Source organism: Pleurodeles waltl, chromosome 3_1 (assembly GCF_031143425.1).
Source record: "Pleurodeles waltl isolate 20211129_DDA chromosome 3_1, aPleWal1.hap1.20221129, whole genome shotgun sequence".
Lineage (NCBI taxonomy): Eukaryota > Metazoa > Chordata > Amphibia > Caudata > Salamandridae > Pleurodeles > Pleurodeles waltl.
In genome coordinates, this window is record NC_090440.1 from 1,640,910,472 (window position 1) to 1,640,937,983 (window position 27,512).

At 41.7% G+C, this 27,512-nt stretch overlaps 1 protein-coding gene across 4 annotated transcripts in view; it reads left to right on the forward strand.

Annotated features, from left to right (window-relative positions):
* The window catches only part of DYNC1I2 (dynein cytoplasmic 1 intermediate chain 2), a 384,780-nt gene extending 379,973 nt beyond the window's left edge, over window positions 1-4,807 (forward strand). For 2 of the 4 annotated variants that reach the window (XM_069225329.1, XM_069225327.1), the window contains one exon: window positions 3,633-4,807. In XM_069225329.1, coding sequence (XP_069081430.1) covers window positions 3,633-3,746 — 114 coding nt within the window. In that variant the 3' untranslated portion in view covers window positions 3,747-4,807. The remainder of the gene's footprint in view (window positions 1-3,632) is intronic. The other 2 variants (XM_069225328.1, XM_069225330.1) reach the window with 1 other exon arrangement.
* The last annotated feature ends 22,705 nt before the right edge of the window (window positions 4,808-27,512 follow it).

Below are 27,512 nucleotides of genomic sequence, written 5' to 3' on the forward strand. Positions count from 1 at the left end.
AAGGACGTTACTGAGTTTAACTTGTTTGTATAGGAACTAAGAAGAAACAAACAAAAGCATTAGTATTGGTAAATCTGGAATGCACATGTAGTGACATTATGAGTAATAGGTAGCAAGCAAAGCTAGTAATTAAAGCAGCCGTGACACATCAGCATTGATGGTATATATTGAGTGTTAGACAGCCGGTTTTGCAGCAGTACCCAGCTAAAGGGGCTAATCACTCAGATCTTGATGCCAAAGCTGCAGGTCTTGAGAGTCTGCCCCAGAAACTGCAAGTATCAATAAGAGGTACAGAATTCCAACACTGTCCCCTTCCAGGTGGTGGCTGGCTAGGTGGAACCAAGTGAAATTAGGCAACGTGGTAAATGCCCCTTGCTCTTGTTAGTCTGTTACACTACCGTTTGTGCACTTGCTGTTCAGTGCTTTTAGGTATAATTTTTGTATTGTATATGTATAAAGTTCATGTGTTCAGAACAAACTTTTTCAGAGCACATAGGAGCGGGTGAAAAGGATCTGAAATGCCAAATAGTATGGGAACTGCAGCAGGGAAGTAAGAGTTTGAAACAAATATGGAAAAAGAGGCAGTTAATTCAACAAGCAGACTAGAAGGTTTTTTTCTGAATCCAAGGAGGTTATGAACATCCCGGGGGAGCTATCATGAAGGAGTTCATAATACTGGGGCAAAGGTTGTAAGGCAGTGCTCCCTAAACATTTTAGAACCACGACCCACTTGTTAGTACAACAAACTTTCGTGACCCACCTCATTTTAATGGATGGGGCGATTTCTTTTTTAATGCAACTAAATCATCTTGTGGTTGAGAATTGTCATTTACAGACATGATATTTTCCATTGAAATGGTCACTACATTTGCACAGATGTAGTTTTACTGATCAAATTATAATGGACTCAAATGATAATGTGTGGAAATCAGATTTCAGTGAATATTTATCTGTTCATCACCAGGTAAAACATCTTGATTTGTTAATTTTTGTTTCCATCACACTTCAGAATTACCGTATTTTCCGGCGTATAAGACGACTGGGTGTATAAGACGACCCCCTACTTTTCCTGTTAAAATATAGGGTTTGGGCTATACTCGCTGTATAAGACTACCCCTCTTCCAACGCACACCAAATAAAAATTTAAAAACATCAGATTTGATTTTAACATGGTAATTTTAATTCAAATGCTTATGACATGCAGGTACTTAGTAGGAAAACTGTCACTTATAAACAGAAGGCTGTTTGTCATCAAACATGTAAACATAAAACAGTGCAAGTGGAATAGCCTGGAGCACATGCAGGAATACGTGCCTGTCCAGACAACTGCCAGCGAGGATTGCGGCACACGGTAAGGACAGCTCAACTCACGGTTGACCAATCAGCTCTGTGTCCACAAGTAGCTGAATCTTGTGGGATGCGGAACCCATCATACGCTTGGAATCGATTTCCAAATGCAACGCACGGTGGCTCAGCTACAGGGCGCCTGTCCCTGAAGTTTCAGCACACCGTATACCGGCGTATAAGACGACCCTCCGACTTTTGAGGAGATTTTCAGGGGTTAAAAAGTCGTCTTATACGCCGGAAAATACGGTACAAAAGAAAGTGCTTTATTGTTGCTTTCCTAACTGCTGAATGTATACAGTTCACTTACAGGTATTTACATTTTGTTGTGTTACGACAAAATCATATTCTACAGCTTTTCCTTTCACACTTCATGTACCCTAGCAAGTGTCACATAATTCACTTTGCTTTGCTTTCGCTGACTGCATAGTGAGAGAAGTTTATAAACATCAGTCCCCCTATTAAAAAGATAAGCAGCAGGAGGCATAGCCTGACATTTGACCTCTGTCTTAGAAGCGCAGCAAGTGTGACAAGATAAATACAGAATTTAAAGGCATCTTTATTCATTGCTTTGACTTTCTCAGCCCACCAAAATCAGCCGGTGGTGACCCACAGTTTGGAAAGCACTGCTGTAAGATTTTAACTGTCCAATTTTTTTGCAGAAGCTGTTTTTGGGACTTTCAGGGTGGTGATCTGAGATTCTCATGTACTAGAACAATGGCAGACGTTTGTCACGAGGGATTAGGTGGATGATGCTTTTCTATTTGAATGATAAGCAGGCCTCTACACTACAAGCAACCAGTGTAACGTTTTCAAAGTTTCATTAGTGGAATTGTGTGAATTTGAATTGTAAATAATCCATGCCACTGTGTTTGGATATTCAGCTTGATAGGAGTAGGTGAGCCTCGAGAGAATGTCTGACTTGTCAAATATGGAAGTAATATTTCTTAGCAGAAGGGGTGGTATTTTCTTAATGTAATTAGTGTGTTTTAAGTGGGTCTTAATCTTAGGGTTGTTTTCAAACCAGACTACCTTATTGAGGGCAGCAGGGACTGCTAGAAACTTAAGACCAAGTGGGAGGCTGAATGTAGAATTTCTTAATTTGTCTGTTATGAACTGTCTAGGCTTAGATTGCTTTGAGATGTCTAGTGAAGCATCAGGTTCCTTTTGCAACCCTGCGAGCTAGAGGTCAGCATAAATTGAGTATTCAGACTGGAAAGTCTTTATAATTTTAACTGGCAGCCTCCATGGTTGGATTGTCCTATAGGGCAGATTTGCAATGCCCGAGCAGCAGACCTGACAGGTCACTGTGTTTTAGCTGTTTCTGGGCATGTTTATGGTCTGGTGGACCATTGTTTTTACCACAAACATTACACGTATCAGGCAGAAATGCATGGAGTCTCCCATACCTTGCTAAACACTTTTTGCCATCTTTATTTATTTTCATGCCAAGAGAGCATTACATTACATATGGACCTGTGATGGTAAGAAATGAACAGTGATATCCACGGATAGGGGCAATCCAAGTCTCCAGGTTGTAGACAACAGTAAGGGTACGGCTGCAAGTGCATCTAAGTTCTAAAGCATGTCTGTACAAGTTCAAAACTGCCCTTATTTATACAAATGGGCCACTTTTTTTAACCATCTTATTCACTAATGGGGACCACTTTTATTTTGGTGCCTGGGCCGATTCTTTGTCCCAGTTCGACCCTGGCAGCCTCAGACAAACTTGGTACAGGGGATGAGACAAAAGAACACCTTTGGAAGTTAAGGCATCCATTTTAGTTCCTACATTGATTACTGCCTCCATCATTATGTATTATATTATTTCTTCTTCAGCACTTGGAGATACAGCTACCAGAACAAATTAACCAGAGAATCGGAAGACATTTTGGCATTAAACAAGAGGTGGTCTACACTATTCAAAAAATAAAATTATGATTGCAGATACTGGTTCCGAGGAGCTACAACCTAGCTCCATACACCATCCTCAAGCAAGGAATTCTACCACAAATACACTTAGGCTGCACTTCCTCACCCACATACCAAACACAGGTCGCTTGTGTCCTGTGTCCAGTTCATTCTCAGACAACAGAAGCCAACAGCTTGCGTACATTAGGCTGATTTGTACACTGACAAGGGTTTTTACTCAAAGATCACGTCGCTGTATGATGTGGGGACCATGTTAATATGTCTTATTTACCATTAGAACTATTCAAAGAAAGTACAAAATCAAGACATAACTTATATATTGACTTCGGTGACTCAACATGTCTGTTTCATTGCAGCAGTTTGCAGTTCCACGCAGCGACGAATGGACACGTTTCGCCAAGACCCTCGCAGATATAAATGCAAACCGAGCAGACGCAGAGGAGGAAGCTGCAACCCGTATATCCGGCTAAATTCAGTGTGTTATGTCAGCCACTCTTCGCAGCTTTGGAAAATGATTCATGTAGCTCTTGCGAGCACCAGCATATTTCTATTGAAAAATGCTAATGTGAGACGGATGTGGAGATAAAACATTTCTATAATTGGTAACCTCCACTTGCAAAACAAAATTGTGCAGGACCTATTTATTCAAGTTTGTATTTAGTAAAACATATTCTGCCTTGTAAAGTTTAACACTACCGGATTTCCGAAAATTCTCGATTTTGGCATTCCCTGTCAAACAGTACGAAAAGTTACTTATGAAAAGTAATGGATAGATTTCTGCAAATCATTTTATAATAATTGCAACTTCAAGACTAAAACAGCATTGTTTAATATCCTTGTTAAATATCTGCTTTGTCAAGCATTATATTTTTGTGTGGCAGCAAACATCATCTCCCTGTATACTCTTAATTTGTTTAATGTGTTTCTGATTTTTGGGAATTAATGGTTCTTCGGTTCCGTTTGCTTCACTAATAAATTTAACAAACAAGGTTTCATTATAACGTGTGTTACATGGATTTCGACTTTTTCTTATATCCCCTTCCAGATTTTTCTCACTGCTCTTCATTTCCAATATTTCAGCTTGTATTAAGCTAAGATGTATCCTTGTGTGGCAAACAAGTGTGGAACCACAATTGTAGACAAGGCTCTCAAAACACAGAACCTCTGCCTTACACTGGGCTGTCAAAGTAACTTGTTCTGTTGTAGATAGTAGAACCTGAACTAGCACACCACTATCCGATCGAAGAACCAACAGCAATCCTTTGGATGTTCGGTTCAGTCGAGAGCACTGTGTAAATACCTTAGATTTGCATACCCTATCCGTACCGGTAAATACACAACAAGAATACATTTGCCTCTTCATCTTATGTTCATCTTAAGTGGTTTTGAGGGCACAACGTTTTTCTTTTTAAACCAAGCAAGACATTCTTTTTATGATTCGTTGTCATGACATTGCCTTCGCAGGTTGTGTGTTCTGTCAACTGTGGTTTTTCATTGCTTGCACAAAAATAAAATACAAAATATAATAAGATGTCCATTTCGTGATTTTCCTTTAACAATAGTTAGAAAGATCACTTGATAAGAAGTTAGAATTTGTAGTACTTGGTGGCGGGGTCTGCTTTACCTTCCTTAGCCTTCTGTTTTCAAAGAAGTATGTATAATGTGTACTTTGAATGCATGTTTAAAGTAGAACCGCGTTGTTAGGTCTGTTTCTTCTGCAGTAGCTGTAACTCCAACTCCTTGCAGTAAATTATATATTCTAAACTATTTGATAAACCAATTTGAAGCCTAGATAGATTCTCAACCAGTTCAGAACCTCAACACAGAGGGTAGGGATTGTAGCTAACTCCTCATTTAAATGTGTGATCCATGCATTAAGGGGCGCCTTTGTCCCTTGTGTCTCCTATGCATTGCATAAGTTAATTTTTCAGTTAGAAAATAAGATTACCCCAGTGAATCAAGTTTCTCAGAAGACATTTGTGGTTTTAATCCTTAAAGCTTTTCTTTGGGTATAAAGTGTTTGGAGGGTTAAGGAGGCATAGAGAGTGGCATGTCTCGGTTGAGCCCTCCGTAACATTGTGTGCTGCATCAAAGTCCCGAATGTGAACTCCTTTATCTACAAAATTATGCTAGAAAGACCTTTTCTCTTGCAGCATGAGTTTTGAGGATGACATCCAGCCCATGCTTTCAGCAAGAACAGCCCAGGTCCCTTACAGCAACCATTGTGCTTCAGCAGTGAACAAAAAAGCATGCTTTCCATTCACTGAAAACATTAAAAACCACACCAACAGTACACGTCCAGAACTCTGAGATGGGTAAGGAAATACACCTTGAGATCTTCCCAGGGCTAGCCCATAATCAGCTTCAACTGAACCATGTAACATAGTGAAATAAACTGAAAGTACAATTAATATGCAGATAAAACCTCACTACCACCCTGCCACCTTCTTTGGGTATTACTCTACGACATAAGAAGAAATATGCCCACAAAGGGCACTTTGTGGCTGTGGGACTACATTGCTCACAGAATGGTGACTGTTGGTATTGAGTGGCTGTGTGTGACAAGCTTCTACCCCTGTCATTTCAAATGAGTAGCAGGCGGGTGGGATGGGATTTAAGAAATGAGAGAAAAGCAACTAGGGTGTTACTGCAAAATAACAGGATTGCCCTCAGTGAGTGGGCACCGCACAGCTACCTCTCGGCCTGGCGCTGCCCTGCAGCATGAGGAAAAGGATCCAGCAGCAGTATCCAGAAAGCGCACAAATTGGTTGCAATACCATGTGCCGCCCCTGGTATAGCCGGACTTGATGAAAGTGAGAATAGTGAACAGGTTTTTGGACTTACTGTTGGCATCAACTTGGTAACTAAATTCTGCTGGATGCAAAAAACACTAAAGTGGCCCAACAGGTTTAAGGAAGTGGCCAGGGTGAGACAATCTTTGAGCTCTTTCAAGCAAGACTAATTTGTGATTGCAGAGGAGCGTCAAGCTCCTCTCTGAAAAGTGCCTGGTCAGTCAGCTTGTCATTATTTGCTGCAAGCCCTACTAACAAGAGCAGGGTTTCATATCATTGAAAGTGAAAAAAAGCCAAACATAGAGGAACATCCACTACCGCTCTAAATTAAATCTGCAAAAGCTAACCAAACACTGGGCACTACCACATGGGTGTTATGAGGTTTTTATACTAATGAGTGGGACAGGACTTTCTGACATGCCAGCATTCTAATGTCCAGTACTCAATGGGAGAGTTGCTGCGACACTGGAGCTGAGCGGACCTGTTTCCTGTATGTGGAAGCTTGTGAATTAAACAAGTAAACCTGGATGTCGTCTGCCTTGTTATTACAATCTTCTTGGAGTATCACTACAATTTGGTGACAAGAGTGGTCACTACCTATGGCCAGAGAACAGCAATTTAGGGCAAAAATATACAGTTACGGACTTGCGGTACACAACTGATTTTAACTGGTGATGTGCAGAAATGTGGTAGGCAACAGAGAGCACGGATAGCTTAAAAAGTTATCTTCAATCTTCATAATAATGAAGTATCACATACCGATGTTGACAACCGTTACTCGCATCGTTTACATTTCTCTGCATGCCTCACTTGCTAGTTGGTGCACGTCTCTGTGGAATCTTTAATGGAGCATATCGTCTTCTAACAGAGCAGTGTGTCCTGTTAGAAGAAGGAATGTACGGCGTCTCACTGAATGTGATGGTCATTAGCATCATGACAGGCACTGTGCATGTACACACTACAATGCGTCAGGTCACGCAGCGTGACCTTACGTAGGACTCCATTTTTTTCTCTTTCTTTATTTCGGCTCGCACTGAGCAATCATGGTAAGAAGATTAAGAAGATAAAGTAACTGGCATACAGGAAACAGGTGAGAGAAAGGAAAAAAGTAATTTATACGTAATGAATCTTGAATTGACTTTAGAGAAGGATTCCTGTATTTTACACATTCATATAAAGATATGTACATATAAAATCTGCACATAAGTTATTTTCCTTTCCTATTAATTGCTCAGCAAAACTTTACAATAAGTCCTCCACATGCATTCTGGGTAGCAGGAACAGAACTATCCATGAAGCGGATAGAGTGGAAGGAGTCTTTTGTGAACTATATTAGGCTATTAACAAGGCAAATAAAATGTCTGCAGATCAAAAGGAAGGAATTCTTCTGCACTCCTTTGGTCCTGTGGGATTGAAAACCTATAACTGTGTGCCAAAAAGCATTGTAAGTGGTGACACCAATTTGTTTGGAGCATCCTTGCAGGATCTGGATAATTATTTTGCACCAAAGGTGTGCATTGGCATTACCAGATTCAAGTTTTTTCAACAGAAACAAAATAATGGGGAATCTGTAGATGATTATATTGCACAATTTAAAAAATTGGCTATGGATTGCAAATTTGGAAACCTGCATGATGATCTCATGAGGGATCACTTGGGGTATGCATACCCATAATTCTGCTATCCAAGAAAGATTGTGGATTAGTGGTGATTCACCACTTTAAGACGTACTAACAATTGTACGCAAGGCAGAAATATCAGGAAGGTTTGTTACTGAACTGAAACAACCTGATAGAGAACTGGATGGCATATACAATGTAGCAATCCGGAAAGGATAGGAAAAGAACAGAAAGGGAGTGTTAAATAGAAATTGTTAAGCAAATACAAAAGATGTTACTGTTGTGATAGTAAGGACCACCTTGCACATAGCAAAAGTTGTCCTGCAATTAAGCAAAGGTGCAGCAACTGTGGGATAATTGGCCATTTTGGTAAAGTATGTAAGAACAGGAAGAACAGTGTTAAATGTGTCTTTGAGAATAGCCCAAGAGACCAGTACTGAAGATGGTGTGGATAAAATGGACAACATTAAAGTTCTACAAGAAATATTTATACTCATCATAGACAATGGATAAACTTCAAATAAAACCATTTGTAAAATGACTATTCTGGATCACCATTTACTGTTTTCAGTGAAGAAGTATGAAAAGACAAATTTGTTGGAAAAATTGGTTTGCAATTATTACCATCTGACATTAACCCTGGGAGCTATACATGAGAAAAAATAGATATACTAGGTTTCAGATGGTTAAAATTCTCATTTAATGACAGAAATGCAAGATGTAAACTGTACGTGTCAAAGAAGGGACCTTCTGTTTTAGGTTGGATTGATCAAGGGAATCTGCACATTGTCTTGGACCGCAATAGTTTAGAGAATGTTTTGGTGGTAGACAAAAGAAGCTCAATAGGGACCACACTGGCAAGCAATTTCCCTCAAGCATTCAAAACAAATTGGTGGAAGTTAAAAGGTTTTGAGCTAATATCCTTCTAAAAAGTAACGTTAACACCAAGATACACAAGAAGGGAATGGTTCCCCTACTGTCACATTACTTTTAAATAGCAGAAATCTTCACAATGAAATTGAACAAATGAACGTTTAGCGTACCATGCCACAGGCCAAGATTCGCCTTAGTCCGCATTGTTTACTGTATGATAGGTATGACGAGGTTGTGATATTTGCAAACATTAAAGTAAATCATAGAATCTTGACATCATAATCACACATGGCATCACCCGTCAAGGAATTCCAAAGCCAGCTTGCACCTGACATCACAGACCTTGTAAATGCATCCCTTCGAAGGATTGGTACCCAGCCTGGTTCTGAAAGATACGCCAACCGTAGGGAATTGTACAACTACATGATGATGTGAAACCTGTCCCCAGCAACATCATCAGAAGTAGACAAATTATCCAATCTAAGGAGTATGAGACATCACAGTTGGATTCACACCATTCAGGGTTATCACAGTCACCTGCACTAACAAATGTCAGAGAAAATCTGCTCATTTCTCTACACAATGACCATAGTGCCACACTGAAATTGCTTGATATCTTTGCTACCTATCAGAAGGTTTTTCATAACCACTCAAGGTGTAAAGGAAGATAATGCCATTGATGGAATGCAATCTCTCCTTTAAAACTGCTGGCCAGATTTATCAAGGTTTTACGACACTATTGCGCCATGCAAGGGTGGTGTAAAACCTAAGTGAGATTTATCAAGGCCGGCAAGGCCATCTTCCGTGGCCCTGCATGGTTTGTTAAATCTAGAGTAAAGCAAGGGAGCGCAAATAGCTGCCTTGCGTTACTCTGCCCAGGGAGGTGTTCCATCGGTGGAACATGGGTGTTCACACACATCTACTTATAGATTTTTGAGCATTCCCAGATTCACCATTAGTGGTAGACCTGGGAATGCGTCAAAATGCTACGCCTCACCCTGGTGAGGTGTAACAAGGAGAAATATCTTTATTTCTCCTTGTTTTTTCCACTTTCTACATGTGCTGCATTCTGCAGCACGCACAGAAGAAAAAAAAATTCTCTGGATTGTTTTTGTTCAGGACGGTTTTCCTTCTTGCACAAAAACAACCCTGCCCACAACGCAGATATCCTTGCACCATGACCAAAGTGTGCCTCTGTTGGTGCTGGGCAGCCAAAAGTGCTCCCAACGCTAGGAAAGGGCAGGCATGTGCTGTTAAATGTAAATATGGTGCACTCCTGCCCTTTCTCTTTCATGCAGCAAGGTGGCGTGATGCATTGGGCTGCATAAAAAAATATAAATATGGGCCTGCATTTAAAAAAATGACACATTATGTTAGCCATACCCCAAGGAAAATGGCACAGCACAACATTCCCCAGTGATCTTTACCTTCAGGAAAGCACCATATCTTCAAAAATATTTGGAGCTTCTACTCTCTTCTCCAGGCTCTGGCCACTTTCTGACTGCCTTGTGCCATACATGCACCATAGTGCAAAGGTGTGTGCATGAGTCTAGCACAGGTTTTGTATTGGATGGGTGCCCTTCCAGTATAAAACACTATACTTAAACTAACATTAAAACTTTTCCCACTTTGAATGTGTGCTGTATAGTGCAGCCCACAGGCATAATGGGAAAGGTTTGGTGAAGATGAAACTTTTCTCCTTTTTTGTGGAGGAGCATTTTTTCGCGGCAAAGCCCTTTCTATAAATGTTAGTAGATAGGGCGTTGCGTGAAAAACCATGGGTGGTTGCAGGCTAACACCCGTATACCACTCATGGGATGCTACCTTGACACAAGTAGCTTTATGGGCTACTTTGAAATAACTTTCCAGTGCAAAACAAGTTTTGTAGTGTAATGTGTGTCATTTTTGGTGTGAAATGACCATGTACCATCCATGGGATATCATCTTGATGCAAAGTAGTGCATAGTCCTACTTAGCTTTACTTTCAGGCACCTTTCCAAGCTTTGCTCTGTAAAGTAAATCCCAAATCAACACTGTGCACTAGCTTGCATCACTTCTGTCACAAAGTTCATAAATCTGGCTCTCTGTGTATCAAAGTTCCATTTTTCATTTGCTAAAAAGTGAATTTTAAGTAATCACGGTTTACGAAATGCAAAATGGTATGTAACAAAATAGCAATTCCCTATTAGCGATTCCTACAGAGTTGCAATCGCTATTAGGAAATGCGACTACATTCAATTCCTATGGGCCTAAAGGCCCAAAAGTGTGAATGGTTTTGCATTTCCTAATTTGCGATTTCCTAATAGCAAAACCAAGGGCGCCTATGGGCCTAAGGCTCCATTTGATGCTCCCCTAAAATAAATGGTGCACACGTAAAGCACAGACATGCCGTAGTGGCATGTGTGCGTTACAAGGCACTTTTAAAATCCATTTTTGATGCGTTTTTTAAAATTGCACATGGTTACCATCGACTTGGAGTCAATGGTAATAGCATTTCGTAAATGCCCATTTCGCATTTAGGAAATGCTTGGTACATGTGCTTAGGGAATCGCAAATAGGAAATCCCTATTTGTCATTCCCTATTTGGAGTCGCAATTTTAGTAAATTGCAAAAAATTGCAATTCTATAAAAGCAGACTGCCAATGCCTTTCGTACATTTGGAAAGGCTATTTAGCGCTTCGCCCCCTTTGCAAATGCAAAATTGTTTGATACATATGGCCCCAAATGTTATGCAGGTGGAGGTCACCAGTAATATGGTGATATGTTTTTTGCCTACATTACTTCACCAGGTCTTATTGGGGGAAGAAAAGGAATCAGCGATTCGTGCTTAACCTTAGCTCCCAACTAAATGCGATGATCAAAGAAAGCAACTGCCACCTAACCGTACACAGACAGATGCTTTCTTTTACATGAACTTACCAATAAAAGACTAGGTTTGGAAACATTCGTGCAGCGAGCATGGATATATGGCGTGCTGCGCACACTCAAAATAATGGAGTCACGCGACGATTTCACCTGTGCAAAAGAAAAAATGAGATGCACGTGCTTGCTTGTACTATGGTGCAAAGGTTGCCGGCAGTGCCTTGCGTGTGATTTTTACTCGAGGGAAACCTCAATAAACAGAGTCATTTTGTGGAATATGAAGATTACGCGTTGTATTGTTAAGCATCTGAAGTACCAGGTCCCGTTTACTGTGTGTTAGCACAGGCGTGGCACAATTCTCTGGAATCGCTGATCAACTTCTTCGTGCAAAAACTTTTTTGCGCTGAATGTTGACTTATGGAATGCCAGCTCCTGTAATTTATGCAAAGATGGGGCAGAGGGAAAGGAACAGCATGAATATTTTTTCACGCAGATGAACTATATATGTGTGGCTTAGCTTTGTGTAACGTCCTAGTGCCAAAGGAAACTAGTATAAACAACGGGCAAGAAGAACGTTGAGATGTGTCATGGCCTCAAAATCCCACATTCTGTGGCAGCTGTCCTCTTGCTGAAGTTGACATCGACTACAGCTGCCTTTGCACAGCAGCACAATGCCAAGTGTCAAACTAAACAGATTTATTTTTTAGCGCAAGGTAAATATAGATGTTTGATTATTTTTTTATCATTCACCCCAGACAGCGCTTTTAATTTGCATGCTAGTACTACATTGCATGTTTTTTTTAATTTATTTATGTTTTTTTAGTGACTCAGGACAAAATTCCCTCTGCATGCATAGGGCCTCTCAGCCCAGAGGACCTACAAAGGTTGCAACTTGTACAATCAACAGGAAACGCAGAGGACCATATTTATTATCCTTTTACACAACGCAGCAATTCAACTTGCTGTGCTGCGTTGCGTGAAAAGGGAGAGAGCAGCAGTGCACCATATCTGTTCACATTTGCTGCGCTTCTCTCTCATAGCGCAGGTGCACGACAGGCAGCCTAGTGATCACACACAGGCACCGTGCTGCAAGGGTGGCTGCGTTACAGGCAGAATGCAGCAGACATAGAAAGAGGAAGTATGAAGAAAATATTAAGATATTTCTTCCTGGTACACCAGCCTCGGGAAGGCACACCATTTTGGCACAAACCCAGGTTTACTACCTTTACTTAATCTGTTTTTGGGTCAAAATCCATACCTGAATGCATGGGAATGTCCACACTCCACCCATTGAACACCTCACCAATGTGTGCCTCGTGTTACTTTTCATTAGTGAGCCACACAAATCGGATTTTGCATGGTGCAGTATATCCAGAAATACATTTTGCTTCTGTACAGCATTAAAAAAGTGATGCAACTCAGACACAAAAAGTTAGTAATTCTAGGCCTGAATGAGCAACACCTAGCAGAATTTCAAGAAGTAACACTTCTTGCGTATTGCAGGACACCAAGTGATGAAAGATCCCCCAAGACCATTGTCTTCTACTGCTTAATTTGAGCCAGTGATTCCAGGGAGGGGGCCACTGTCACTCATTTTGGGGGGGTCAGAACTTACTTTTCCTCCTCAGACTTTAACCCAGAGCAAGAGAGAAAAACACAAAAGGAGGAAAAGATGAGAAAGACAGAAACCAGTGACAAAGGGAGAAAGTGGAATAAACAGGCACTGGCATAGCCAATAGGTCTCGCCTATGCAAGATCCTTTAGCTTGGCTAAAGTTTTTAGGCATGTCCCATAGCAATGCAGCTGCAAGCAACACTGTGGAAATTAAATGAAATAAAAGCACTATGATGCAGTCAGCTCTGATGATATCGTAGCACATTTTTCCTTACTTTCAGCCATCTAGCACAGTGGCCGTGCTAGTGTGCAAAATGGTTAAAAAAAAAAAAACATTGTCAAAGCAGCCGCGGCTCGCAGAGGGGAAAGGGGCGGGCAGTGCATGGCATAGGGGGGACACAACATTTAAATAAAAAAACACTTCCTTTTTTGGCTGCGCCGCTTCAATCCAGTCCTGCATTGCAGGCACAGGCTCCCAGCCTGCCCTGCTTCCAGTCCTAACACTGCTTTCATGCTGCTTTCAGCATTAGGATTGGACAGAGCACCTAGCCATGGTGCTCCGAGGCAGAGTGGGAACCTCTGCCTGCTCTCTCCAACCCGGTACTGCGTTGCCAGTTTGGAGGGAGCCTAGTCCGCATGTATGTTTAGCCGGGCCGAGACAGCCATCCAATCATAAATGCGCACTGTGCACTCCCCCTCTGTCCCTGTCACGCCTGTGGCCCGCCTCTTTTATGGTAAAAACATAATAAACATAGTTTATTATGTTTTTACTGTAAACGTTTTACAGCTGCTGCTGTTGCTGCTTCTGGCAAGGTGGGGGGGAACTCCTCCACCATACCTGTGTCAAAGTAAAATAGGTCTTGTTTATTTGGCTCTGTCAATAGTATTTTTTTGGGGGGTAAGATAGGAGGGACAAGTAACAATGGAAGGAGGCCCAAGCAACAGAGAAGAAGGGCTCTCAAGTGTTAGTGAAAAAACTAATAAAGTTTAAAAAAAAATGTTCTTTTTTTTTGTTTACTAAATCTCAGGTGCTCTGCTTCGTTGTTGCTTGCACCCTGCAGTCCAACCAGAAAAAAAAAAAAAAACACTGACAAAGGCAAAAAGCTCTACTACCCGTGAATGCTATTGGGCTTTGTCAATGTTTTTTCCTCCATGTTGCACTGCCACGTGGTGGCTGTGAAAGATGGGTGAATTTTTTTTTTTTTTAAAGTGCACTGTGCAATATGGTTAGAAATCCTTGACAAATCCAATAGAGCTCATATATGCGAGAAACCTACTAGCTTTACCAATGCTGGTTTTATTTACGGATGCCTGGAAGAAACCAGACAGCCCACAGAGGGTATCCCTAGCCATTGTGGCTCAGTGAAAGGGACTCAGAAATCCCAGTATGCAGTTGACTAAAATGCAAGAGATTGATGGTACAACGTACATAAGGGGTCACTTGGCAGCTAGGTATTCCATTCCAGTACTGAGTGTGCATTTTAATTGTTAGACCCTAGCCTTGTGCGTCACCTGAAACGATTACTTGAGGAGACCTTTAGGACGCAAAGCACCTTGGGACATATGGGGTGTACTTACCCATGACGCTGGTAGGAAAGCATCTGAAAATATGCTAATGATTAAGAGCGCAAACATACATTATCTGCGACTGTAGAGCTGGACGATCTGAAATACGACCGCAAGCAAGATTAACCACTACCTGCTTTTACTGTGCAGAGAATTAAGTGCACTCAGTTAGATTCCCGGTGTGTGCCACGGGATAGCGCAGGGTTGCATAAGGAAATACCTAAAGCAGGCATGACCCCGTCTTTCCCAGCAAGCGGTGAACCTTTGTCCCTTTAAACAGGGCCAGGGCTTGATGCAGGGCCTTTTTTTGACACACTCGTAAAGTGGACCATAGTCGACCCCATATTCTCACTGCATACATAGTACGACCTCCAACACCTGTAACTTTAGCTGACCTTCATGGTGCAGTATAAAAGAGCTGAAATAAAGAAATGGACATGCTCACGAGGTTTTCATGGACTTCAGTGGACATAGAAAAAAGTAGACAGACACTCTTACATAGGTGATTGTGAAGAGTACACGGACATCATTACTGCACATCAATGTTTCTAGCTTTACTTCCCAGAACTGGAGCACTTGCATAACCTACATATGAGTAAGCCATTACCTGATTTCCCGTAAGTGAGGAGTTTTATCCTGGATGTTAGGAAGTGTCCAGAGACCACAATACAACTCCCATGTTCACATACTTCATAATGCCCATCTTTACAGTGGCAGTTATGAAAAGTTTTGGACCCAAGAAAAATTATTGTTGCCCAAAAGGCAACCATCATAGGCTTTGAAGTAGGGGCATCGGTGGAAGCAACAGGGTTGAGACCCCAGGGAAGACTGGTGTTCATTGCAGTCCTGATGATGCGGTCATTCATCACTGTTTCGAGCAGTATTAATCATAGATACCTGGGATCCTCCGCAGACTAGGAAAGGGCTACCACAGATAGCCAGGTGATGAGATGGCACCACTAAGATGTTTTACTTTTCTGCAAATCCCAATACAATTTCTCCTTTTGAGACTCAGTAACACTATACATTGTTCAAGTTCTTAATAGTCCATTAGAAAACTGTGGTCTTAAGGGAAAAACTTTTAGTTGAAAGATCAGCTTCGCTTCAGTGTGACGGAGTTGCTAAATTGTCTGAACAACCACCAAGGTGCTGGTGTGTAAATAAAAAATTATATTAAAATAATATTTCTAGAAATCGTTGGTAATAAACGTAGTTTATTAACACTTTGTACAAGTGCAAATTCACCAAAGGTGAGGCAAACCAATACAAAGTGTAGATTAGTTATTTAGTTTCCAGCGAAAAACTTGTTTTGTGCTGTGAGGTTGCCTAACAGTAATGCATGTGCTGCTTAGTATTAAGGGGGTGTTCTCATACAACCACCCACCGTTTTTGTAACAAAGTTCAGTGATAATAAGATTTGTAAGCAGAACTTGTTGCCAAACATATGTGCTTCTGTGAGGCAGGCACAAGGACAGATAACATTTTTGTTTTGGTTAAAAAGTATTTTGCTAGACCAGTGATACTCAAGTACTGCCCGGGGGCCACACCCGGCCCACCTGCTCTTTACATGTGGCCCCCTGGTCAACAGCAGCAATGGGCTCAGCACTAACATTAAAAAAAAGTTAACTAAATAGGCCAGCGTTTCTTTACAAGTTATTTGAAGTTAGAAAAATATATATGACTAGTTTATCTGCACCACTTAGCTTTAGGAACACTTTCCTTTTTAAAGACATTGTGCAGCAAAAATGTAAAAAATATGATAAATCTTTTCAGAATTCAAAAAGTTTATATTATTAATTTGCAGAACCGGTTCACCTTAGTAAATGAAGAATATATCTCTGCTTTAATTACGTTTTTTTAAGTGATAATTTGTTTAAACATGACTCTAGAAACATTAATTTTCCCCCAACCTGGCAACAATACGAATAGTGAACACATGAGGCAAGTCACTTGCTATATATGACTCTTTGGGTGGCCTAGGTTCGTATATTGCATGAACAACAATACAGTTTATTAAATCAAACAGAGGAGAAAGTTTCTACAGTGCGCATCCTGAAGTCCTGCATTTCGAGTCCTCTTCTATGTGATAATGGAGGGGAAGTGGAATAAAGCTATCGCATAGGATCACACAATTTGGTAAAGTGGGGATGCCTTACCTTACCACCGAACCATCCCCCCAACCACAACCTCCAACCTGTTGACATCAATGTGGCCTTCAGTCCTATCACGGACCAAAATCTTGGCCCCGAGAAAATGTTTGCGAGTACCCATGTGCTAGACTCATGCAGACACCTTTGCACTGCAGTGCTAATGAGTTTGCAAGATAATAGGCAGCTAGAAAGAGCTCCAGTGCTTAGGAAAGGAGCAGCACCATCACATCTTTATAGGTAGGGCTCTGTCTTGCTCTCACCCTTCCACTTTGGTTGCTTGACTGCATTACGTCAAAAATAATACATGCGGCCCCCCAAGAGCTGATGTTCAGGCACAGGTAATCCTGTGGATTTTCTTCTTTTTTTCCTGATCTGCCTTGCTTAAATCTTCAGATTTATTGCTGAGTATGGTTTTGATATGCCTCTGATGTTATCTTCTCATGAACATGGTAATTTTTCTCTAATGTGCCCAATGATTTAGGAACTACTGTCAGTTTCCTTCCTCACAACCCAAATGGTTTTCCCAAAAACAAAGCTTATTTCACAGCAAAAAAAATGTGCTTTGATGTGGAAGATGTGTGACATGCAAAGTGAGATTGCACTTATCATGTCGACATGCTTTCATTCCATTAATTAAGAGGCTAATTTACTTTTATACTTCAGATGTTTGCCTAGGGGTGAAACTGCCAGTCCCCGCCTTCAGAGACACATCTCTGATATCTTCATAGATTGTTCAAAGAGGATTGCACCTCCCTAAACAGTATCCACGGCTTTGTTGCGTTTGGAACTATTACAGTTTTGCTTTAAAATGTTTCTGGATCAGGGAATGTCCCATATATGCCCTGTGGGTGAACACGTCGCAGTATACAAGTGTGTCTATTCCAAAATATCCTAAACATTCATTAAAGTCGACAGTAGTCGTTGCAACCAAAAAGAGTGCTAAACATCCCTTTTGGGATGTAGCAGAGTGCAGTGCCATTTTAAAGATCAATAGGGCCACATGCAAGACATATTTTGGGGTTCCCTGTCCAGAATAATGAGTTCAAACCATTATAATACCAAAGAATATTGAATTCTGTGCTACATTTTCAGAAAAGGTGGCATGCAAAAACAGCTGATAGCTTATGAGGCCTGGCTTCCTCTGAGCAAATTGAACCAAAAGAAAACTCGAACAAGCTTGGATAATGCAATTTCTTTATGTGTTTGGATATATATATTTTTATTCTTGCAACAATACTTTTTTTTATGTGGAATTCAAAAGTAAATGTACTAATATATCAGGGAGCGCAGTGACTAAAGTTCTTTGAATCATAAAGACTAAAACACACCCAATCACAAACAGGGGTTTTAATCTTTTCACTTTTTAGGGACATTAGTTTGAGTTTCTTGTAAAAATACCAGCATTTAACTATCATGTTTTGAACTGTTGATTATTGTATTTAAAGTTTAGCTGACTGTTGACGGTTTCCCTTTCTTGTGCTCTTTGGTAGACATTTTAATTTCCAAGTTAACCGATGGTTAGGTTTGGGGCGCTAGTGCTTGTTCAAAAAATGCCTCCCACATACTCTGTTATTGCCATTATTCGGTCAATATATCTTGTTCACACTGGTGACTACATTGTTTGCAAAACCTAATATACCAAATGGTACCAGTTGTTTTTTGCTATGTATGTCATTTTTTCCCCATCCAGGAACTTTCCGATGGAAATTCTTAGATACCCGATACCAAGATTTTCAATAAGTAATATTCTCGTTTTTCTTTCTTGGATCGAGACTGAAAAGTACATCTTCCTGTAGATCCCCACTAGAGAAGTCCCCCAGAAAACAGTGGTACAAAAGCTAAACTAATTCAGCCCGTCCTTAGATCCGAGCATAGGACTGAATATTGTCTGCTCTTTGTCAGGAATGATTTGTAGATGGAAGGGAAGCATCTTTTTAACATCACTAAACATTGGCTCAGTGTTGGACACTGAGGACCATGTGTCCTCTCCGGCCCAGTAGACCAATAGGAGAAGAGTGGCACGTGCTACCTTGTCTTCTTCCTGGTTATTCTCTTTGGCCAATATCGAAAAGTTGGATTAGGAATCTTTAGTATCTCACTGCACTCAACAGTGACCAATCCCAATGTAGCCTGCAGGGATCCCACCAGTTATTTGTAATCCTTTCTCCAGCACTCATCCACACTTTTTGGGTTGCAACTCAGCAAAATACTGAGCATACTCAACTCATGATCAGTGTAGACAGGAATAAAAAAAAGAATTACCTAATCTAAACACCTGCCTGTTGCCCAATCAATATTGGGTGAGGGAGAGCAGGCTTCAGCCAAACTCTGGGCCATATTTATAATGCGCTGGCACCACGCAACATGGTACAAAAACAATGCAAATCTTAAGTGAGGTTTATGAAGTCATGCAGGGCCACCTAACGTGGTCCTGCGTGGCTTCATAAATCACGGTTAATGTAACACAGCACAAATTGCAGTGTTAATTAATGTGTGCCAGTGAGGCATTTTGATGGATGTTGCATGGGTGCTTCCATGCAACAGCCATGGATTTTGATGCATTCCCAGATTTACAAGAACTTGCAAGCCTCGGAATGCGCCAAAAAGATATGCCTCCCAGGAGAGTAATAATGAGGAGAGATAACTGCATTGAGCAGCACACAGAAAAAAGCCTCTCAGGATTGTTTTTGTGCAAGAAGGTGTCGCCTCCTGCACAAAAGCAATCCTGCATGTACCATTGTGCAAGAGTGCCTGCATTGGCACTAGGCTACCTAAAGGGCACCAGCGCAGGGGAATGGACAGGAATGTGCAGTATTCTTTTAAATACCATGCATTCCTACCCTTTCTCTGTGACGCAGGGAGCGCAGCAAGGTGACCTGCTGCGTTGTGCCACGAAGCCCATAAATGTGGGCCTCTGTTATTGGAGTATCATTAAAAGAACTAATTTGATGACCTCTTCTCCTCAGATTGTTTTTCTGTGACACATAACTTGTGGAGTTGTGACACTATACTTTACTGTACTATACTGTAATTTTGGGCCTCTCAGTAGAGCCTGAATGTACACTAGCAATAAAAGGGGGCAGGTCTGGATTGGGAGCCAAAAGAAGCTCTAGCAAAAATGTTTGATGAACCAACCGTCCTCCTCTTCCGCCTTTCGTTCTCTTTTTGTGTCTGTCAATTCTGTGTCTCTCTCTCCTTGCTCTTTCTCTCTATCTTATGCCCCTCTCTGATTTCTATCTATTCTCGCCCTCGTCTCTCTGTCACTGTCTGCTTACATCCCTCCTGTGCCTGCTGCATAAAAACCATGGAAGCTGGAGAGTAGGATAGCATGGCTCACAACAAACACCCCCCCATTGAACACACCTTTTACCTTGTCTTCTCAACATCATCAACAATCCAATGCAAATCACCCAATCCTCTGGACCGAATGAACCACTTTGCTATCCCTATTTCCCTGCTCAGCATCCTACCAACAAACCAAGATCAAATCAAAATAAAAGATCAATCCTTCAGTAACTTCTCAAAGACAACCAAATGCTTGAATTCATCTGTCACCCTATCAACTTCACGACAATGTGCAACCACCTCTTTGGAGAAATACAGAAGATCCAAAAGTATCTAAGCAATACAATTCCACCTTCATTTCTTACACCCGCTCCTTCCAGTAGAATCCGGTCACCCTTCAATGCCCTATCTCAAATCCCTCAAACCCACTTTTTATGAAGATGATGTCTTACTCTTGTCCTTTATCAGAGTTCTTTCTGGTGACTCGCTCTAATCCCTACTCATCATTATTAATGCCTTCCTCTCTAAAAACATCTTCCTAGAAGTTCCCAAGACGGGCTAGATTCTTCTACTCTTAAAGAAACCTACTCTAGACCCTGATGACCTCACCAACTATTGGCCAATCACTCACCTACCTTTTATCAGCAAGATCATTGAAAAAGCAGTCCATGTTCAACTCCAAGATCATATTAATGCAAACCATCTCATGGCTTCAAATCACGCTGCTACCATAAATATCGTGGATGAAGCCCTTATGCCCACAGATTAAGAAGACCGCTGGATCCTGATATGACTGGACCTCTCAACTACCCTTGGCACAATGAACCATCCTACCCTCAGATGCACCCTGGATCCTCTCATGTGATTCATTGGCAATGCCCTTCACTGGTTCTTTTCCTACCCTTCCACCTAACACAGGTTTGTTCACATGTGCACCTTCAGCTCTCAAAAGATCTTTGTCAACTGTGGAGTCTCCCAGAATTCCATACTCTCTCCTGTCACCTCAAACCACTGCATGGAGCTGCTTGATGCTCTATTAATAGATAACAGCATTGAAATTCACCAGTCTGTTGGTAAAGACCTCTTCTTGAAAATCTCCTCTGCTTCAGGCATCCAGGCCCAGATTTTCTAAGATTTTGCATCTGGGCTTTGTCACTTTTGTGACACAGCCCTGATGCAAAATCCATTTTGGCATTTACTAACCAATTCAAAGTTGATTTGTGGGACTTTGCGTGGGCTAATAAATACAAAGTAATGCAGGCAGCACACTTGCTGCCAGTACATAATCAGACCTCAGACTAGGAATATATAACACTGAAATAAACAAGGCACCAGATCTTTTCCATCTATGCATTTAGGGTCTGTAACACCACCCCTGTATCTATAAGGACTGCCCCACTGCTGCATTTACAGATGCACCTCTTTGGCATCACCTCACTCAGAGATCTTTTTCATAACGGACAACTATTAGCCTTCATCTTGCTTGTAGAACAGTTCAAACTACATGACGCTAAGTTTTTTCTATATGGGTTCTAACGTCATACTTTCCAAAGTGGTTGGGCTATCTCCCATGTGGAACCCAAAATACATACCCTAATAAAAGCCATAAACACTATGGGAAATCAGGAGAGATTAGTTAGTTGGCTTCATAAAGGCATCCTAATCCATACTCCACTCCTACTCAAACTTTCTGAGATACCTGGAACCCTGAGTTCCACAGACCTCTCAATGACAAAGAATGGATGAAAGCTCCAGAATTCCCCAACTCAATATTGAATAATGCACGCTTCAAAATAATACAATTCTTCATCCTCAAGGGGGTTTATTTTCATTCATCCAAGGTAAACCACCTATTCCCCGTAGTTAATGCAGCTTGTGCCTACAATTGGCTTCCAGCTGACTTTTCATCACATGCTTCATCATCTTTCTGATCTGGAGTTTGCCATGGATTGCAGAACTAACAGGTCTTCCAAATAAACTGGACGTGTGGTAGGCCTGCACGCTTTGAATAGTTTGGTGGCCCAATAATGCTATAGGAGATTTGGCCCATGAAGTATTATAAACTGCTATAATGAACCTAATGGTGTGTATTGCTAAGCATTGTGTTCCCATCCTGTATGATCTAAGATTAAACTCTAAAGAATATTGTTTAAAAAATGCCTCTCTTTAATGAACACTTTATTGCAATGTATTAACGATCCACAAACCAGCTATCTCTTGTATCAATTGTTGACTTTATGCCTATCTTCAACCCTTTACAACACTCCACTGCCTTTTGGCTAGGTTTGCACTATAGAAGTACTACATGCATACACACTGAGGCGCCAGCAGCAGCCCTGGGCCTTTGACAATAGCCCACAGCTGAGCCAGGTCCCAGGGAGCTGCCTGATGAGATAAATGTTAATTTCAGCCGACAGGAGGATATAGGTTCAAGTTCTAAGCCCCCATGAGTAGCCAGAAGTTTTTTCGTGCAGCTTCTAGACTAGAAGCCAGGATGAACTGCACCATCTCCTAGTTCTTTCTTTTTTAATCAAGATGGCGGTTCTGCTTCTGTCCCCTGTCTGAGGCTGGTCGTGATCATCTCCTAGACACGGTTCATTGAGTTTGGTTGCACATTTTATATTTTTTACTTATTTAATTGCCTAGATGCTGGTGGCAAGTTAAGCAGATATCGGGTGGGAAAGCAGTTGCAATGCAATTTGGCTTATCATCAGAGATATAATTAAAAAAAAAATCTAACAACTGATTTGTTCTCATAGTCAAGTTGATTGTCATCTTATGTATTATAGTCAGGACCACTGGAATTATGCAATTGTGTGGCCGCAGCGATTTTCGCATGATTACAGATTTGCCACATAATCCATCATCTTCTGCAAAATCTGCAGATGGTAACAAAAAGAATTGTTTCTAGCTCAAACGGTTCAAAAGTTACTAAAGGTACAGAGACACGTGTGGCCGCACAGTGAAAGGCCCTTTACAAAACTGGACTGGTAACCTTTTTTGTTGCTTATTGCTACGTTTGGGTTTTGATATGGTACTAACGAGGTGCAACCAAGGCCCAGACAATGTTATCAAGTTTAAAAATGTTGAAATAATGAAGGAATATTATTACAAAGTGTGCCGCATTATGCTGCATAATTTACTAAACCCTGCCGCACAATTTGGCACCCTCATGCCGCATAATTCCAGGGGCCCTGATTATAGTACATGGCTCTAAACGTTTGGCATGCAACATCCAACATCAATCACTAGAGGTCATCCACCACAGCACACCAAGGCGTACTTAGGGGGCAATGAGTGGAAAATTGCTCTGGACCCTTAACTAACATCACGTAAAGCAATGGGTTTAGTTCTGATAGGCACTTCACACAGGACTACGAATCAGCGCCATTTTAAAACTGCCCATCCCACGAACAGGGTAGCTCTCCCAGTGTGAGCTAACGAGAGGCTTTCTGGGAAACCGGTAATTGACATGGCAGACAGGGCTGGTGCCAAGTTATGAAACTGAACTGTTCTTTGACATCATGATTTCAAGACTTTGACAAGAGAGTGGACTATGCATGGACACTGCAGTGCGCCTACATAGGCACCTTGCACCAAAACACGAAAGCAAAGTCATATGGAAATCAGTCAATGTAGATAGGTTCACTTTTGAAGATGATGACCACCGCCGCGAACTTTTATGATCTGTAAAGAGGTATTTTCTTCAAGATAACACGTTTCTATTATTGCAACTGTTATCCAAAATCCTCAGCAATCACGGCTTAACTGTACCAATGAAATAAACACCCTCCAGCATGTACCCTGTGGGCCACTGCAGAGCCCTTGCACCTACTGCACAACAAGCTAACCTGACAGCCATATACCACAGTGAGGCTAACGCAGGGCGCCCGCCCAACCTAACATGGAGGCCACCCACCCCCTGCCCGACCAGACCTCACAAGCAGTGATGGCAACCTGCCTGCATCCCTGGAGCTTTAACCTGGAACATGCCCAGAATTGTCAAAACTACTTCAAAGCAAACCAGCAGCAGCAGGTGGCGCAGAGCAACATCTGGTTCAAGGCACCTGCGTAGACGGCGAGGGACAGTGGGCTCCCAGCCGCCATCACCGGGCTTCAGTCCTGCTCGTACCCAGGGGTTCTGCAACCCTGCACCGCAAATCTCCTCAGGTCCTCGTGTATATTTCTGGAAATAATCCCCACGTTGTAACAATGTTATTTCCACGGTACGGGTACAAATTGTTGTTGCACTACGTGAATGTGAAAGTTGCTTTCTAAACGCAGTATTACCACCCGAATGATCAAAATTGTGGAGCGCGGGCCAGTGAACATGGCAGAATCTGGGGTTCATCTTCGTATTATACATATATGATTAAATAGACATGGCTATTTTTGTCAATATATTTCCAAGCACTTTGAGACAGTTAAAAGCAGTGTGAAGTATGGTACCGGTCACCAAGAGACAGCCTGATTAAAAAAGGGTTACATTAGATAGAACATCTCACTTGGACCAACACAGCTCAAAGAAGCCATATACCAAGCAACACCAGGCACAGACTGTCTGTTCACCAGGCAAATGGCATGTTATCGTCGTAAGAGGCTCGTGCAGGGGGTAAAAGCCACCCAGCATACTTATAAAACTGAGAAATTTCAAATAGCTATGCTATGACCGTGTCATCCAACTACAGACGCACTTGAATGCCTAAGAAGTGTCAGAGTCCAGTGCTTAATTTGTCCCGGGTTTTCGACACCGGTACTCATTTTTTTGAAAATCAGAAATTACTTTTCATCTTCAGACTTTGACTCATAGCAAGAAAGACCAAGGCAGAACTGGGAGAAAAAAGGGGCGAAAGAAAGTTATAGTCGAACGAAAGAGGGAGACGGGAGGACGGAAAACAACCTGCAGCAGTCAGATAAAGTTATGTGAAGTGAAGGAAGGTGGAATTAAGAGGCATTAGGTGGAAACAAGATGACGCAACCGTGCTAGTCAGCAACCTGGGCTTCAGGCAGAGTTGGGCTCTTAAGAAAATTAAGCACTGTATTATATTGTGCTTCATATTATTCCACCATATTACTCAAAAAATAAATGGGGAAAACAAAAGAGAGGGCAGATCCTGTGGTGAAATCAAAAGTTTTTTCCAGTTTGCAGAAAGACTTTACATCAAATGGATTCACACCAGGCATGGGTACAGAGGCCATTTTGGTACCCTCCTGAATGACCCAAGAGTAAACCTGGACAAAGGGAACCTTGGTGGGCTACTATTGCTGGATTTCTCTGAGACTTTCGTTTTGGTTGATCACAATATTTTGATCGACAGCTTGCCGTAGATGGTATCAGATACAACACCCTATCATGGGTCTCTTTTTTTAAATCAAGGCCAAACATTTCATATGTTTCTTTTCATATCCAAACCAAGCAAAGCCAGGTGCAGAGTTCCTCAAAGATCATCTCTGTCACCCATTCTTATTAGTGTGAACCTGCAGGCCCTCATGAATCTAACACCATCATTTGAACGGAATGTGCATCCTGTGCTGATGACACCCAGCTCTTTTTCACCTTCGCTCATTATGGTACGGAAGTTAAATTCCTTTTCAATACATTTAAATTGGCAGTTCACCAGTGGATTACCAACACTTGGCTCAAGACGAACACTGACAAAACTGAGATTCTTATCTGTAGACCTGAGTCTCTATAGAGAACCAAACAACTTTTGGTTTTTCAGGTCAGGAACTGCCCCATTGTCAGCTAACATTTAAAACAAATCTCAGTTTTAAATTAGATCAAGGACTAGCCCTCGAGGCTCAGATTAATTCAGTGGTAGCCTCTAGTTCTTTTCAGCTGAAGCTTTTGAGGAAAACTCTTAGGGTTACACTCCAATAATTCAAAGAAAAGGTATTAGCAGCTGCCATTCTCTCTGGGCTGGGCTATTCCAGCACTTGTTACCCTGGACTTTCTAGCAGTCTTCTGACAAGACTGCAAATGATTTAAAATTTTGCAGTCAGACTTGTAACTGTTCTACATACATTTGACCACCTCATGGATTCGGGAAGGAAACTACAGTGGTTACCAGTGGAACAAAGGATCTTCTTCAGATCCCTTTGTTTGATCCATTGAGCCCCACACAATATTTATTACTACTGGGGCACCTGCGATTACAACATGGATGCCCAGGTATCATCTGAATCGAACACTGCAATCTGTCGCTACCATCTATGCCTATGAGAAGAGTCCTTCTTTTCAGGTGAAGTCGCCATGGATGGATGTCGTTTGTGTTTTTGGCATCGAAGGCCTAGAATCAATTACCTGTTGACATGCGATCTATAATAGAGCACACTGTCTCCTGGACAACAAAAAACTGAAAGCAACCCTACTTGAATGATTTTATCCTAGAACTATAAAGGTCCTTTTGTTGTTTTCTTGCATTCTCTTACACTACACGCGAGTATTTACATTTTATGGATCAAATCTATTTATTATTTTGTAAACACCAAAACATATACATACATCATATGAAATGCAAGTTCAGAACATCACAGTGCTATTTATGGACAATATCAATGCTTCAGAAGCTTCAAGTCCACTGTCCAGGATCCTCTAGGCCCACTCTAAATTGGCTATAAGATGCCTCATATCGGACCAACCTTTGTTGATAGAATTAGCACACAAAGCGTATCTAATATCTTCAGAACTGCGAGTCCCGCCTGGAAAATCAATCAAACATACACATAAAAAGAAACACACTAATAATGCTCCCCCATTTCAGCCATGTAGTCTTCCTAACTTGTCATCAGTCCAACCCCCCCCACCGCATCACCGCCCGCAGACGCTTCAATATCAAGCCTTCTAGTCTGGGTTCAAATCAACCTCAGGACTCTCAGATAAGCTGGGCATGTCAACTCAGTGAATTCTGCAGATAAGATCTGCAGAAATGGCTTCCATAATTCAGTAAACTCCCCTGTCCGCTGCTGCGAGGCCAGTGTGAGTTTCTCCATGGAAAGAACAAACCAGAGTTTCTGCAGCCATGCATTACGCGTCTGGACTCTATCCGTACCCCACATGGCTAGGATCAGTTGTAGGGCTGTGTTAAGTGCTAGAGACATCTGTCTCCCTCTCAGCGACTTCAAGGGAAAGGTAAGAGGATTAGGCAACCCCAACAAAATGTATGATGGAAATCTAGGGATCTTAGTGTGAAACGCTAAGTCTACCTCGTCTATTATGCCCTCCCAGTGACGGTGAAGTTTGGGGCAATGCCAAAGCAGATGGACAAGTGTACCTGTACTTCCGCATCTCCACCAACATAGATCCGGTTTAACAGGATCCCATGTGTGTATACGCGCCGGGGTGTAATACCAGTAAGAGGCCACCTTATATGATGTCTCCGTCCCCGCTGCATTGTAGGCTGTGTGATGTATTCTAAAGAAGATTCCATCCCACTCCTCATCCGAAAGCTCCCTCTCCAACTCCCTCTCCCGTC